Consider the following 17158-nt stretch of genomic DNA (forward strand, 5'->3'; position numbering starts at 1 on the left):
TTTTTAATTTCCCCCTAACAGTAGGTCAGGGTATCAGGCAGTCAGCTGAGGGTGTTAGTTGCGGGGGAGGGGGGGTTGAGTTGTCAGGGGGTGGCGGTCGGGTGGTCAGTGGGGTCTAGGTTGGTCGGTGGGGTTCGGGTGGTTGGGAAGGGGTTTGGGACAGGCGGTCAGTGAAGTGGGGTTTATCGGGGGAGCTCAGTCCGGGGCTTGGTCAGGGGATTTGGGTGGTCGGAGAGGGTGGTCAGTGGGGGAGGGATCAGTCAGTGGGGGTCTATCGGTGGGGGGGTTGGGTGATCAGGAGGAATCCAGTGGTGAGGTCAGGTGAGTGGGGGCAGTCCTGTGGGAGTCGGGGGGATTTCAATACTCTAGGCTGGAACTGACATATGTTAATCATGTTGCTGTTATTTTTCTTTTGCAGGCATTGGCACATAGGTTTATGGAGTGATGGCGGACTGGAGCTTTTTGGGCAATGTTCTGGAGCAGGTACGGGAGCATTCCACGATGGTTGGCAAGGTGTGGCTGACTGTCCTCTTCATCTTCCGGATCCTCATTTTGGGGACAGCAGCAGAGTCTTCCTGGACTGATGAGCAGTCTGACTTTCATTGTGACACAAAACAGCCTGGTTGTGAAAATGTATGCTACGATAAGGCTTTTCCCATCTCCCACATCAGATATTGGGTACTTCAGATCATATTTGTTTCAACACCCTCTCTCATCTATATGGGCCATGCCCTGCACACTATGCATGTGGAAGAGAAGCAAAATCTTAAAGAAGAAAATAGCTGCACCAACAAAAATGGAGAACCCCTCTTCCAAGATAAAGAATATGTGGATGATAAGACCAAAGTGCTATCAAAAGGTGGTGCAACTGGCAAACTAAAAGGAGCCTTGTTGTGTACATATGTGTGCAGTATAGTAATTCGGACAATAATTGAAGTGGCTTTTATAGTTGGTCAATATCTAATCTATGGAATTTTCCTGAAACCAATGTACCATTGCCAACATTGGCCTTGTCCTAACTCTGTCAATTGCTACTTATCCAGGCCGACTGAGAAAAATGTCTTCATAATATTTATGTTTTCAGTAGCAGGGCTTTCCCTTTTACTTAATCTGATTGAATTGCATCATCTGGGATGGAAGAAATTCAAGGAAGGATTAAGCAAGAATTATCACTTACAATCTAGTTCTGAATCTGCCCAGTTCCAGAAGGATCCTGAATTAACATTTTATCACAATAAGCTGAAGCGATCTTCACCCTCTGGCTCGAGTCCTGCTTTCAATCAGCGTGTGATGCCCCACAGTGATCAATGTAATCTTTTCAGTAACAAGCTAGCCAGTCAACAAAACTGTGACAATTTTGCAACAGAAAAGAACAATGATATACAAAATGGACTATTTCTTCAATTGAATCATACACAAGATTGTGAAGCTCCAAATACATCAGCTGTAGAAATAAGGAGAAACGAAAGTTTGTGTAAAAATAAGCACTGCCGAAGCAAACGTAGTCAATCAAGTAGCAAGGCAAAGTCAGATGACCTGACAGTATAGCTGTTGCTTTGAGGCAAGGGTCTCCTTGAGGAGTCTAGTAAGATAGGATTTGAAGAGAGGGCTGCAAATTAAATAAGAGCAATTCTGTGACTCATTCTTCCAACTTGAAAGGCTGTGTGACAGGAATGGCACTTTACAAAGTTACCCCTTTTAAGCAACTCCTCCGAATGTTCTCAAAGTCATCTTACACTGGATTAATAGTTAACACAACCAACCTTGTCTCATGTAAGGTTTTATTAACTATGGTCAAGCTCTAAATTAAGTTGTTTTATTGGTGAGATAAACATCTCTTGAGTTTCAAATTGCTCTGATTAGAAAGAAGTGCAGCTATTCTTCTCATTAATGCCTGCCCATCATGGGCTTATTTTCACCTTCATTGCCTGCTCACTGTAGAAACCAGACAATTGTCATTGCATGGCTTTTAATGACATTAAAATCAAGCTGCATTTAGACCACATGATCAGTTCTTCTAGATTACTATCCAGGCTGTGGAGGTGAAATTATGACATTCTTAATTGCTGCTAATATTATATTCTGTTGTAGTCAATTACTTTCTATGTTAAATGGCACAACCCAAACTGTTTTATTGTAAAGAAAAGTAAACGTTCTGCCGTCCTATTCATTTTGACTGCAGATGGAGGAAGACTTTATTAGTTTTTTTTAAATTTGTACTCATTAGTGACTTGGTAAACACACAAAATATAAACATTTGGATCTGTATGCTTGTATTATAAGTACACCTTTTTTAAAGTTGAGAAGCCTAGTTGAAGGGTCATATCCCAAATGGCCAGGAATCAATAAGGTGAAGGGACAAAGCCAATAGTGCAAGATATCAACAGGGGAAAAGGCCAAATCCTACAATGCAGCATATCAACAAGCTCAAGGAGCAAGGTCCATGGGGCGGGACATCTGCATGCTGAAGGAACTAGGCCCACAGTGCAAGGTATCTATGTGGTGATGGGACAAGGCCCACATTGCACTAAATTAATAAGGCGAAGGGGCAAAGCCCACAGTGATGAATGTCGGTTTGAAATAAATAAAAGAGTGTAGGAATATATTTTCTGCCTGGTGCACTACACGTTAAACATGCTAAACATGCTGTAACAACGTATCTCGTGTGTGCCATATTTAGGCAGTTGTCAGCAATTTATTTTAAATGATTAATGTTGATCTAAAGATAGCATAGCATACACAATACGGTAGAAAATAATGTAAATCAGGAATCTCTGATTAGTTAATGTTAAATGAATCCAAGCCAAATGGGGAGGGGGGAAGGGGGGTGGGGGGGTGAAGCACAAAACAATACACAGGTCTTTTCCTTGATAGTCGGATTATTCACAGGATACTCTTTCGAGTTATCAACAGTCACAGATTGCAACTCTTTTGAGTACAATCACAGTTCTTGGTTTCCAGGAGTGGGACATGAACCCACAACCCTCTGATTCAAAGGTGAGGGTGCTATGAACTGAGCCACAGCTGACACCTTGTAGCGTTAAATAACTCTGCCTACTAACAACTCCTCCACTGTTTCAGCTGACTCTCTTTATGCTCTTTTGAGCAAAACAAATAACTAATTAAACAAATCAACTAACTAATTAAAAGCCCCTTAAAGGGGCACTGTAACAAAAGAAAATGTTAAAAGGAAACTTATTAACATTAAATTAAAATGACCTTCCCAGGGCTCACCAGTCGTGGAGGGCCTCAAGCATACCAATGGCACCGCGTTCCCCCTGTCCAAGTATACTCGGGCACGGATGTAAGCGCGAAAGAGAGGCAGTCAGTCTGGTCGAACAACCCCTTCAACTCCCGCTGCCTGGACCTATTTATGGTCACTTTGGCCTGGGCCAGGAGCAGACTAACAAGGAGGTCCTCTGATCTGACCGCTCTCCCCACCTCCGCCAAAGATCAGAAGCTTGAGGCTGAAATGCAACCAAAGGTTGAGGAGCTAAAATAAGCTAAAAGGGGTTGCAACCTCACACAGCCTATGTACAAGTGGAATATGCACTCCTCAAAGCTGCAGAAAATACGGCCTGGGAGCCTGTGAACCATCTTATTATTCTATTACATGGGACTGCTGCATGCAACACTCTCCATGCCAATGATGTAAAGGTGCTGCTGCAGGATCTGAAGGCAGTAGGTGACCACCTAGGTGTGAAGGCACTGCAGTGTCTGACTTCCCTTCCTAAGTGGGAGACTCCGTATCTCAGTAACGACCCAGTGTGTCCTTTTGTCCCAAAAGAAGTCAGTGAGCTTCTTCTGTCTCTTAGTGACAAACTCCGGGGAAGAGATCAAAGTGACCAACTGACACCACAAAATAGCAGCCATCAGTTGGTTTATGATGAGCACTCAATCCCTGTGGGATAGCACTCAGAGCAGTACTGTCCAGTGCCCTAGTCCAGTGGTGACTTTGGCCTCCCACTATTGCCAGTTGCCCAGCCATGCTCCCTCAGCAGAGCTAAGATAGACTCCCAAGTTAAGGAGTCGGGTGGAACACCAGCAAAACGGCCTGAGCTCCTTCAGCAGGGAGTCTATCTGCCATGACCAACAAGCATTCTGGAACATTCCCCCAGATTATCCTCGTGGAGGATACTGTGGAGTAGATTTGCTGGCACTTGCGCATCCTCCAAATATCAGCCAGATCCGTGAATGTGGAGTGCGCATCATCAGCATAAGCCAAGAGGTCAACCTCCACACGCGGAACAATCCAGACAATCTCCTCAGCAGGAGGTCCAGGAAAGGCTGCATAAAACTGGAATATAACTGGCCGTACATGTAGCAGCCGTGACACACTAATATCCCAAAGTGAAAGGATGCCATCAAGGACTCATTAACCTCAATTAGACACACTGCTCAATTAGGTACTCTTTTGAGTACCAATAAAATAAAATAGATTAATTAACAAATAAATTAACTAAATTGACAGACCCTTAAAGGGGCAACTGTAACAAAAAGACAAAACTTTTAAAGGAAATGTCACAAATCAAATTAAAATGGTGTTTTGGGGCTGCTGATGCACTCCAGCCCCTGCTGTGCCCACTGGTCGTGGAAGGTCTCAAGCGTACTGGCAGACACTGCATGTTCCCTCTCCAGGGACACCAGAGCACAAATGTAGCCCCAGAAGAGGGGCAGACATTTGGGCTGATTGTCAATCTCTCCTGAGCTCCCATCTATCCCTGACCTTTTATTTTGCTTCACCTGCTCCACCCCCTCTGAAACAGTATAATATCCATCACATTTCTACCTCTCTTTAGCTCTGAAGAAGAGTCATACGGACTTGAAAGGTTAAATCTGTTTCTCTTTACACAAATGCTGCCAGACCTGCTGAGGTTTTCCAGCATTTACTGTTTTTATTTCATATCTCCAGCATCTGCAGTGTTTTGCTTTTGCCCTATTAATGGCCACCTTGGCCAGGCCTAGGAGCAGGCTAACAGAGAGATCTTCCACTCTGCCTGCCCCCCTCCACATCAGGTGGCCAAAGGTCAGGAGTGTGGAGCTTCAGTGCAACCAAAGTTTGAGGAGCAGACCCTTCAAATAATTGAAAAGAGGCTGCAACCTCACATAATCTGTGTACATAGGGAACACAGGCTCCTTGAAGCCGCTGAAAATACAGGCGGTCTGGGAGTCCGTGAACCATCCGAAGCTATGGCTGCATGGGACTGCTGTATGCAACACCCTCCATGCCAAATTCCTGAAGGTAAAGGGAGGACTCCCACATAGAGAGACCACCACTGTAGGCCCCTGCCACCTCCAGATGGCAGGACAGAATGTCACAGTGTGTCCGGATGATTGACAAGAGCGAGTATGTGAAGGGTGTGCAGCAGCTGCCCATACTGGAAACCCCTCTGTGTAGATCGAAAAGGCATGGAGGGAATTTCCACATGGCTCAAATTGTGAGGCTGAGTTTCCAGAGGGAGGTTTAGGGACACGGGGCCAATGTGAAATTCCATCCGAACAGGGGTCAGTTCAGACAGGAGTCCACCACACACTTGAGCCGCCTTGACATCTCGAGTGCAGTCAGGAAGACACACCATGCTTTTGAGGCTGTGGATGGCATTGGCCGTGGGCTGGACATTAACTGACACATGATGCACAAGATCTTGTGGCATCATCCAGCCCTGGTGGAGGTGCGGATTCCTGAGCAACGGCTCTCGGATGATAGCCACTATTCCTGACGGGAGAGAACTCCGGCATGAGGCAGCCATGTTCCAGTCTTTGATCAGTTCCTGGTAGAAGACAGGCAACAACCACAAAGGCGCATGGAGACTTCCCAGGTCTCTAAACATGAACTGCAGGTTATAAATGAGGCCGTGCACCTGCTGGAAGAAATACGTCACTAATGTACACCATTGGGTAGGAGGCACGACATAAAGGAGAAGATGGAAACTTGCCACCTGGGTGCGAAGACACACCAGCGCCTGACCACTCTCTCTAAGTTGGAGACTCCATACCCCAGTGCATCCTTTTGTCCCAAAAGAAGTCTTCTGTATCTTAGTGACAAACTCCAGGGAAGAGATCAAAGTGACCAACTGACACCACAACATAGCAGCCATCAGTTGGTTTATGTCCTGCACTCAACCCCTGTAGGGTAACACTCAGAGCAGTACTGTCCAGTGCACTAGGCCAGAGGTGACTTTGGCCTCCCACTATTGCCAGTTCCCCAGCCATGTTTCTTCAGCAGGGCTAAGATAGACTCCCAAGTTAAGGAGGTGGGTGGAGCTCCAGCGAAAAGGCCTGAGCTCCTTCAGCAGGGAGTCCACCTAATGCTGACCAACGAGGAGTCTGGAACATTTCCACGGTTGATCCTGGCGGAGGATGATGTGGAGCAGTTTTGTTGGCACTTGCGCATCCTACACAGGTCAGCTAGATCCGTGAACAGGAGAGCATGTCATCAGTGTAAACCGAGAAATCAACCTCCATACCAATCCCGACAAAGTCCTCCACAGGAGGTCGAGGAAAGGCTGCATGCAAATGGAATATAACTGGCCTGACATGGCTAAGCCCTGACACACTACGCTTTGGAAGCAACTTCCAAAGTCAAGGATCTATTAACCTAATTAGACACTTTGCGGTGGTGCTGACTCTCTTTAAATGAGGTCAAATTCCTTAATCAAACAATACCCATCCCCATTGAAGCTTTAACAACATAATCAGCCAACCATTAACAGATTCCTCTTTCTTCTAAACAAAAACTTTAGAATGTGCTTAAATAATTACAAAACAATCAAAGAAAAAAGCTTGTTTTTCCATATTTCTTATAACTCATCATAATACATGATACTCAACCAATTTCTTGTAGCAAGCATTCCTCATTGTAAAACAGTCTGATGATTGGTGAGTTGCATTGACCCATTTTAGTTTAGTCATCTCTTCTCTCCAACATTTCCTATATACTAACAAGGTTAATTGTCAACATTTTCTCAGTGACATTCTTTGTCAAATGAACATTATCCCAAAGAGAATGGTTATCCACATAACATTCAATGGGCAAATATTTCTCGAATGCCCCTTGTATAGGATTTCCTTCAGAATGTTAGATAAGTACAATCCCATATCTATTGCTTAAACTAGTGCCATTGTTTCTGCAGCTAAGTTAATTTTCACCATCCTTTTTTATTATCTCCCCAAACCATGGGACACTTCAATTTTTCCCCACCAAGAATATGATAAACCCTGCTGTACTTGAATATCCATCTGGAAGATTGGCATGGGAAGCATCACTAAAAAGGACTAACTTCATAACTTTCAGATCACCCAAGGCTTGAGTGCACATTTTTCCAAATTTAACTTATTTAATGTTTTATTTGTTCTTAAACTTTCCTCAGCTGTAGCACGTTTCATCGAAGTACCAACTTCAATATGTCATAACTACACTCAGGTCTTATCTGAGTGCATAGCCAGTTTAACTGTTGAATCAAGCTTCTTAACTGTTGGATACAAGATCATCTTTTTGTGAGGACCTGGCCTTATTTACCAGGATATGATTAATACTTTCTAGATATGATTGTTGATTCACAGTTACTCCCAACCTGGTCTAACCCTATGTATTTAAAGGCCCCTGAGGCCTGACTGTCAATCTTAAATTCCCCTTTCATGTTATCTATAACAAATTGTTCAAATTCCTCAGAACATCCTCCAAGAAAGTCAGCAACATGCATCATAAAGATGCCTGCAAGTTCTCTTTGTGACACCTGTGGAAAATTGCTGGGTATGCTTTCAGCTGAATGCCACCTACTTTCAGCAAGACAGGCCTAACCAAGAAATATCATACCCTCAATGCATCATTCAATCCATAAACACATTTATTTAATATCCACAACTTACCTTCTAAATTGCTAATTTCTTTAAGTATTTTGAAAAACACTTCTCTTGGAAGTTTCTCACACTGCAAAAATGCAGCTTTTATATCGAACATTCTCAAGAATAAGTGGCCAAGAGAGCCAAGAAAATCTTCCAGATCACTTTTACTGCCGTGGGGAGTCCACTCTAACATCTTGATCACCAGTCTGTCTTCGAAATATCAAACCACTAGTCTCATTTTAGACTTAAATGTCCCACCAGGAAGTACTTTTTCCATGCATTGCACCTATGTGATAAGGCTGGTTGTCCACCTATCTGGCACTTCATAGTTATCACCAACTTCTTTCAAACTATTCAATTATTTCTGTTTTGCTTCTTGATTTATCTTGTTTGTGGGCATCAAAACTTCCTGATCATAAGGGCTTCTAATTCTAGTGGCACCCTTCGATTGTTCTATAGCCTTTGTTCTAGTCAGACTATGGCCTCCACTTGCTCTCTTATCTCTTTCAAGACTACTGCTACATGGCCTCTCCCTTCCATGATCAGAGTTTCTGGTACAGTATATGAATGTTTCTAAGGGCTAGAGTCACTTCCAGATCCACTATGGGAACTCGCACTGCATTTCTAGCTTTCCACATTTTCACCTCATTTTGCTGGTCAATAGAGCTTACCTCTTATCCATCATCTTGAGCATTTAGCCAATGTTTGAATTTGCTGGTGGCTTTCCCTGCTCTCCCCAGAATGATCGTGCCTCTCCATTCACTGCACCCTTCTGGTGTATACGTTATTCAAGTACCAACTTTCAGCAGTTTCCCTTGGGAGAAATAGCCCTATCCTGTGCATTATAGAGTCATAGAGTCAAAGAGGTCTACAGCACAGAAAAAGGCCCTTCAACCCATCGAGTCTGCACCGGTCAAACAAGTACCTAACTATTCTAATCCCATTTTTCAGCACTAGGCCCGCTATGGCTATCTTGTATGCCTTGGCATCGCAAGTACACCTCCAAATACTTCTTAAATGTTCTGAGGATTTCTGCCTCTACCACCCTTTCAGGCAGTGAGTTCCAGATTCCCACCACCTACTGGGTGAAAAAATGCTTCCTCACATCCTCTCTAAACCTCCTACCCCTTACCCTAAATCTATGCCGCCTGGTTATTGATGCCTCCACCAAGGGGAAAAGTTCCTTCCTGTCTACCCTATCTATGCCCCTCATAATTTTATACACCTCAATCATGTCCCCCTCAATCTCCTCTGCTCTAAGGAAAATAACCCCAGTCTATCCAATCTCTTCTCATAACTATAACTCTCCAGCCTAGGCAACATCCTGGTAAATCTCCTCTGCATTAGTGTTAGTTTGTCTGTCATCATCCAGCCTCTTATCTACCATACCCTGCCCTTCATAACTGTCAAATATGTGAGGCACAGGGTGCCTCATCACCTTCAACTAATTGCTATGAGTCTGTAAGTTTATAATCAATACTAATTAACCTAGATGAATGTACCCTAATAGGAGGTGGTGGCATAATGGTATTGTCAATGGACTGGTAATCCAGAGACCCAGGATAATGCCCTGGGGACCTGGGTTTGAATCCCACCACAGCAGATGGTGAAATTTGAATTCAATAAAAATTTGGTCATGAAACCATTGTCAATTGCCATAAAAAGCCATCTGGTTTGCTAATGTCCTGTAGGGAAGAGAATCTGCTGTCCTTACCTGGTCTGGCCAATATGTAACTTCAGACCCACAGCAATGTGTGGTTGGTTCTTAAATGCTCTTTGAACAAGGGCAATTAGGGACGGGCAATAAATGCTGGCCTAGCCAGTGAAACCCACATCCCATGAACGAATATAAAAAAGTTTGACAACCATGTTGGAGAATGGGATGTCTTCCCATCACAACCTATCACTTTGCCTAGACCTTTCCACTTTTTGTGACCCTCTCTTTTATAGTATATTTCTGACAATCTTATGCAATGCCATAAAAGTCACCAAATTTTTTCTGACACTTCCGCTTTGATAAATGCCCTTCTCTCTGCATGTAGGACATTCAGGCACACAGAAAAGGTGGAACTAATTGGAGACCCTTCCACACTGTGGGGTGATCACATATCATAAAAGGTATTTTTGGATTTCTCCCATAGACTAACTGATAAGGACTATAGCCCCTAACCATTTGATGTGAATTCTTCGCATGGACTGCCCACGTTAGGGAAGATAAAAACAAAAAACTACTGCGGATGCTGGAAATCCAAAACAAAAACAAAATTACCTGGAAAAACTCAGCAGGTCTGGCAGCATCGGTGGAGAAGGAAAGAGTGGACGTTTCGAGTCCTCATGACCCTCCAGCACAACTGAGTATAGTTAGGAGAGGGGTGGGGGGGCAGGGGGGCGGGGGGGAGGGGGAGAGAAGTTGAGAAGGGGGGGGTGGTTGTAGGGACAAGCAAGCAGTGATAGGAGCAGATAATCAAAAGATGTCAGACAAAAGGATCAAAGAGGTGTTGAAGGTGGTGATATTATCTAAGAAAATGTGCTAATTAAGAATGGATGGCTGGCAGGACACTCAAGGTACAGCTCTAGTGATGACGCTACCTTCAAAAACAGTTCCTCTGACATGTCCTCCTTCTTCCTTAACCGAGGTTTTCCACCCACGGTTGTTGACAGGGCCCTCAACCGTGTCCGGCCCATCTCCCGCGCATCCGCCCTCACGCCTTCTCCTCCCTCCCAGAAACATGATAGGGTCCCCCTTGTCCTCACTTATCACCCCACCAGCCTCCGCATTCAAAGGATCATCCTCCACCATTTCCGCCAACTCCAGCATGATGTCACCACCAAACACATCTTCCCTTCACCCCCCCTGGCGGCATTCCGTAGGGATCATTCCCTCTGGGACACCCTGGTCCACACTTCCATCACCCCCTACTCCTCAACCCCCACCTATGGCACCTCCCCATGCCCACGCAGAAGATGCAACACCTGCCCCTTCACTTCCTCTCTCCTCACCGTCCAAGGGCCCAAACACTCCTTTCAAGTGAAGCAGCATTTCACTTGCATTTCCCCTAACTTAGTCTACTGCATTCATTGCTCCCAGTGCGGTCTCCTCTTCATTGGAGAGACCAAACGCAAACTGGGCAGAATACCTGCGGTCTGTCCGCAAGAAAGACCCAAACCTCCCTGTCGCTTGCCATTTTAACACTCCACCCTGCTCTCTTGCCCACATGTCTGTCGTTGGCTTGCTGCATTGTTCCAGTGAAGGCCAATGCAAACTGGAGGAACAGCACCTCATCTTCCGACTAGGCACTTTACAGCCTTCCGGGCTGAATATTGAATTCAACAACTTTAGATCTTAAACTCCCTCCCCCCATCCCCAGCCCGTTTCTTCCCCCTCCCTTTTGTTTTTTCCAATAATTTATATAGATTTTTCTTTTCCCACCTATTTCCATTATTTTTAAATCTACAACTAATACCTTGTCAGTCTTACCACCCCACCCCACTAGAGCTGTACCTTGAGTGCCCTGCCATCCATTCTTAATTAGCACATTTTCTTAGATACTATCACCACCTTCAACATCTCTTTGTTCCTTTTGTCTGTGACATCTTTTGATTATCTGCTCCTATCACTGCTCGCTTGTCCCTACAACCAACCCCCCCCTCAACTTCTCTCCCTCCACCCCCTCCCCCCCCACCTTAAACCAGCTGATATTTCACCCCTCTCCTAACTATACTCAGTTGTGCTGAAGGGTCATGAGGACTCAAAACATGAACTCTTTTCTTCTCCGCCGATGCTGCCAGACCTGCTGAGTTTTTCCAGGTAATTTTGTTTACGTCAGGGAAGATGTTAGCTTACAATTTGGTTGGTCAAGTAAGATCTAACGGAACATCTCACCTGTCACCGTGTGATTTCTTTCATGGAAGTCCATTACTGAAGGGACTTTCAGCTGCAGTGTTCATCACTATATTGTTCATATTCTTGCACATCTCTAAGTTAGTCATTGGCAAACTCCCCCATTGTTAGGAATTCAGCTGGTGCCTCCAGTCCATTCCCTATCCAGTTTTCCATGGTTTTATCCATAACCACTGTTTTGTCTTTACCATATATCTCTGCCAACACACTGAATCTTGTTGCCATGTCTATGAAGACTAAAATGAAAACATTTCCATCTTGTTTAAATCCATAGCTACTACTCCATTAAAGTCTTGTTCTAATGGGAGACTTAGAATAGGTTGTGACGGCATCCTCTGGTACACTTTGTATACATTACAGTTTTCACTAATCTCTTCAATAAGTTTTGTTTACTCATCATCAACTACTCTTGTATACTTTAGTAAGATTTTTAATCTGTGCCAAGAGGGATGAGCAAATAGTCGTTGTATCTTAAAGACCATTTCCTTTCTTTACTCTCAAAATCCTATAACCTTATTGCATTAACATTTCTTTAACATTGCGATTAGAGATGGCATGTTTAGTTAAAGGAATGCAATAATATCCTGATTGGGTAAACTGAAAAACTACAGACTTTCAAAGACAATTGCTTTATCATTTTCCATGTCTAGTTTTATTTGTATCTTTTCATGGATGGCCTGCCCAGTAGCTAGGATATCTCACTAGATATTACATCTGCTCTGAATTAGTGGCTTGCTCCAGCTATTCTGCATGGAATCATCACTCTATTCAATGATTTTAAAGTGATGTCATCCCCAAACCAGAAGCAAATAGAACTTTCCTGTTCCTTGACCTTAATTCGATCCTTACTACTGAGTGAATCTAAACACCATATTGACCAATTCATCCCACACACTGTGGATGTGCAACCACTGTTCAACACAGTGCAATTAAATGAAGACACAACGAGTACTTTCATTACCGGACTGAAGCTTCTTGCAACCAGTACAATTCCCTCAAACTAACTAATATCATCATCTTCCTCTTCCTGACCTTTCCCATCATGTGATGCCTTGAAAATCCTATTGTTCCATTTTGGACAATTTACCACACATTGATGTTTCGAATCACATCTGAAACACTTGTTAATAATTCCCTGGGCTTTCCTGAGGATCATTCTTCTGTTATTATTACTCCATTCCTGTTGTCTACCAGATCTACCAAAAAGGCCGGCATCCTCATTCCTTTTGTCTGTGATTCTTCTGTTGTAATGATGCTGCACCTCATACCTGAATGGTCTCAAAATGCGCCGAGCATTGAATCTTTTGTGACAGGACCGAAAGCCCCATTTGTGCCATGAAGGCCGCTAGGAATGACTGCTTTCCCAGGATTTTTATTAAAGTCTCAATCATCTGATCCAAATGTGTGTCTCTTTTTGAGAATCTAACTCCGGACTCTAGAATCTAACTTAAGACAAGAAGCCTGTTCACGTGCGATACTCTAGCATGATCTAACAATTTGAAAGCAAGCACTGAACCAGGAATTTCCAGTAGAATTTCTGCAATCTTGTTTCCAGTCTATTAAATTCCACAATGCGTAGAGTCTTTCTACGTCCATTTTTCTAAATTGATCAAAATCTAACCATGCCTCATATACATTTAATAGATTATCTTTCTTATTAATTTTATCTATGAATTTTAATTCTTCAGTGTCCAGCTGTTGGCTCCAAAAATATTTTGCACCTGATTATAACTTGCTGTCTCAAAAAAAATCTTAGTTTCTGTGATGACTCTATGGAGCAGATTGGTTTCCTCAAGAAACAGTTAAACTTTATTATAGAGATGTTTTCAGTGCTTGCACGCTTGACCAGATTTCTCGTGGGACAACCCCACTCCTCGGATTGCTGGTGCTAAGAGCTCATTGGTCGAAGCCCCCACAGTACATCACATGGCCCATGATTGGCAGGAGAGAGTGACTGTGCACCCAGTTACCATATTGCCTCCCCCTTTAGTTTCTTACAATTACTCTTTACAAAAAAACATTTCAACAATGCAACAAACATATATACAATTTCAAGTGATTATGGCTAGAGTGGTGTAGCTCTACCACTGGAGATTCCTGAACAGGATCGATAGGATCTGCAGCTTCATTTTGAAACACATCATTTGAACTAGGCAGTTCAGGATTTGGTAACTCTTCTGAAATATCTGGAATGTCTGTTCTATGCCGACCACACACCTTAGAAGTCGACGGTTCAAAGTTAATCACAAGTTGCTCAGTTAATTGTTGGAATGTCTCTCTGGTACAGATGTCTATGTGCTTAAGAATGATTCTATCTCCTACTTGAACTTGGAAAAATAAAGGGCTAGTCTCTGAAACAATGGTTCCTGGAGCTCAGCAGGGTCCACTGCCGAAATTTTGCTCATATACCGTGTCACCTATACTGAATGTGTGGGCTTTACTGTGGATGTCATGGTTACATTTCTGATTACTCTGGTTCTGTGCTACCTTCCATTCTAAATTTGGAAACACCAAGTGTAAACGTGTACGCAGATGGCATTTCATTAATAACTCCAACAGTGTTGAACCCATAGTCAAATGTGGTTTGTACAATAACTGAAGAGAAGCCAGGAAAGTCAAGATTCTAGAGTGCCTCCTGATAATTTTTTCATACCAGGCTTAGAAGTTTGTACTACCCTGTCGGCTAGACCATTTGATGAGGGATGCCAAGGTGCTGTTTTAATATGTCAGATTCCATTCAGATCCATAAATTTCTGAAACTTGGTGCTAGTAAAGTCTGTACCATTATCAGAAACAACAATTTCAGGTAGGCCATGTATGTTGAAACAGTAACGTAGCTTCTTGATAGCTGCATTCGACATTGGCAATTTGACTTCGTACACATCCGTCCATTTTGAATATGCATCTACAATCAACAAGAACATGGTACCTAAGGATGGTCCTATATAATCGGTATGTAACCCTTTCTGTTACAAACCAATAAATTAAAGTAACAAAATCAGGGACAAAGCAAAAGGAAGCCCCTTAAAGGGGTGCTGCAAATGAAAAACAAATAAAAAATGAAACTTAGAACAACAAATCAAAATATGATTAGAGAAGTCAATAAAGCACCCCAGTCCCCATGGTGCCCACCGAGCACTGAAGGCCTCGATAGTGCTGGTAGACACCACATTCTCCCTCTCCAGGGACACCCGGCCGTGAATGTAGCCATGTAAGAGGGGCAGACAGTCGGGCCAGATGGTCCCCTTGATTGCCCATTGCCTGGACCTGTTGATGGCCAACTTGGCCAGGCCCAGGAGCAGGTTCATGAGGAGTTCTTCCTCCCTCCCCACCCTCCTCTGCACCGGATGCCCATAAATCAGGAACACGGGACTGAAGTGCAAACAAAACAAAAGCAAAAGGATTTTCAAATAACTAAAAAGGGGGTACTGCCTACAACAACTTACATAAGTGTGGTCTACCGACTCCACAAGATCACAAAAGACGCGGGCATCTTGGGAGCCCATGAACTGACACATTCTACAGTTGTATGGGATTGCTTCATGCAGCACAGGTCCCCGATGGTAAGGGGGAGGACTCCCTTGCAGAGAGCCCTCCACTGGGGACCACAGCTGCCAGACGGCAACAAGACATGCCAGAGCATCTCCGGACAGCGGGCGAGGGTAAGTAGGTGAATGGTGTGCAGCAGCAACCCATACAGGAAACCCCTCCGTGCCACACTAAAGGGTACTTTAGCTTTTTCTGCGAGGTGATAATCAATATGTAGTCTGATCCAAGATCAACCAGACTACTCCATTGGATACAGGAGAGCTGAAATAGGCAACTTCTGTTGTTGCTGACAGTGAAGACAGTGTTTGACCATGCTTTCAATGTCACTGTCAATGCCTGGCCACCAGACATACCTTTGCGCAAGCATTTTACCTTTGATATGTCTGGATGCGCACAGTGGAGCTCTGTCAAGAGTGGCTTTCTACCTTGTGATGGGACGACAACTCTTGAACCCCACAACACAGTTCTGTCTTGACAGCTTAATTCCATGTTTCTGACATGGAATGGTCTCAATTCTTCAGATACAGGCAAATTTAGCCATCCTTGAGAAACAAAGTCTCTGACTTTTGACCATATTGGATCTCTGTTTGTCCAATTTCTAATTTGTTTTTCACACACAGGCGAAGAATCTAAGAAATTCAGTAATAGCACTAATTCTTGTGGAATTGGAGCATTTACAATACTATCTGGTAACGGCAGATGACTGAATGCATCTGCATTAGCAATGGTAGGCCAGGGTGGTACATAAAAGTGTACTCATATGCAGATATTGTCAGAGCACAGCGTTGTATTCTTGCTAATGCTGTTGGCGGAATGGCCTTGTCCTCGCAAATAAGCCTGTTAATGGTTTACGGTCCAACACAATGGTGTTACCGATGTAGGTACTGGTGAAGCTTTTTTACACCGAATATTACTAATAATCCTTCTTTCTCTCACTGAGAATAGCCCTTCTCGGATTGGGAACGGGTTCTCAAGGTATAGCCAATGGGCCTTTCTGATCCATTTTCTATTTTATGTGATAACACTGTAAGGCAAGGCATCATATGCTAATTCCAGCTCTTTCGATGAGTCATCGTGTACCAATAAACAAGACAAATGCAGCAATTTCTTTGCTTTCACAAAGGCTTCTTCCCATGGTTCTTTTTTTAGCAGCGAGTATAATGGTGCCAAAACAGTTGATAGGTTGGTGAAGAAGTGGCTATAGTAGTTGACCATACTCAGGAAGGACTTGAGCTCTGTTACATTCTGTTACATGGTGCATCTTAATTTGCCTGAACTTTCTCTTCTGCTGGATGCAAACCCATGGCATCCACTCTGCGACTTAGGTAAGTGGCTTCTGGTGCCTGAAATGTGCATTTTTTCTTCTTTAATGATACCAGGAACCTTAGCACCTCCTCCAGGTTGGCCAAGTGTTCAGTCTCGATTGACCCAGTGATGAGAACATCATCTAAATATATTACCACTCACAGCAGTCCTTGCAAAAGACTCTCCATTGTTCACTGGGAAACAGTGCATGCAGATGAGACTCCAAAGGGTAGGCGAGTGTACTCATAGAGACCCTTGTGTATGTTAATAGTCACGTATTCTCTCAACGTGCTATTCAGTTGGTAGGCGTGGCTCATATTCAGTTTCAAATAGGACTTGCCTCCAGTCAGCTTGGCAGAAAAGTCATCTATCCTTGGAATGGGGTACTTATCTAGTTTTGCTGACTTATTTACAGTCAATTTATAGTCTCCGCAGATGTGTATGGTGTGGTCAGGCTTAACCACTGAAACTATGGGTGCGGTCCGCTCCGAGAATGCATGACTACGGTGCATTCATGATGCTGAGAAGTTAGTGGATAGCACGTTTCAGGACATGGTC

General features: G+C 43.7%; 1 protein-coding gene across 1 annotated transcript; it reads left to right on the forward strand.

Moving 5' to 3' along the window:
- The first annotated feature begins 444 nt into the window (after positions 1 to 444).
- Positions 445 to 1548, forward strand: gja5b (gap junction protein, alpha 5b). Its single transcript, XM_078546109.1, has one exon. The coding sequence runs from the start codon at positions 445 to 447 to the stop codon at positions 1546 to 1548; it is 1104 nt and encodes a 367-aa protein (XP_078402235.1).
- Positions 1549 to 17158: the final 15610 nt, after the last annotated feature.

The sequence above is a fragment of the Cetorhinus maximus genome, chromosome 7 (assembly GCF_964194155.1).
Source record: "Cetorhinus maximus chromosome 7, sCetMax3.hap1.1, whole genome shotgun sequence".
In the NCBI taxonomy this organism is placed as follows: Eukaryota; Metazoa; Chordata; class Chondrichthyes; order Lamniformes; family Cetorhinidae; genus Cetorhinus; species Cetorhinus maximus.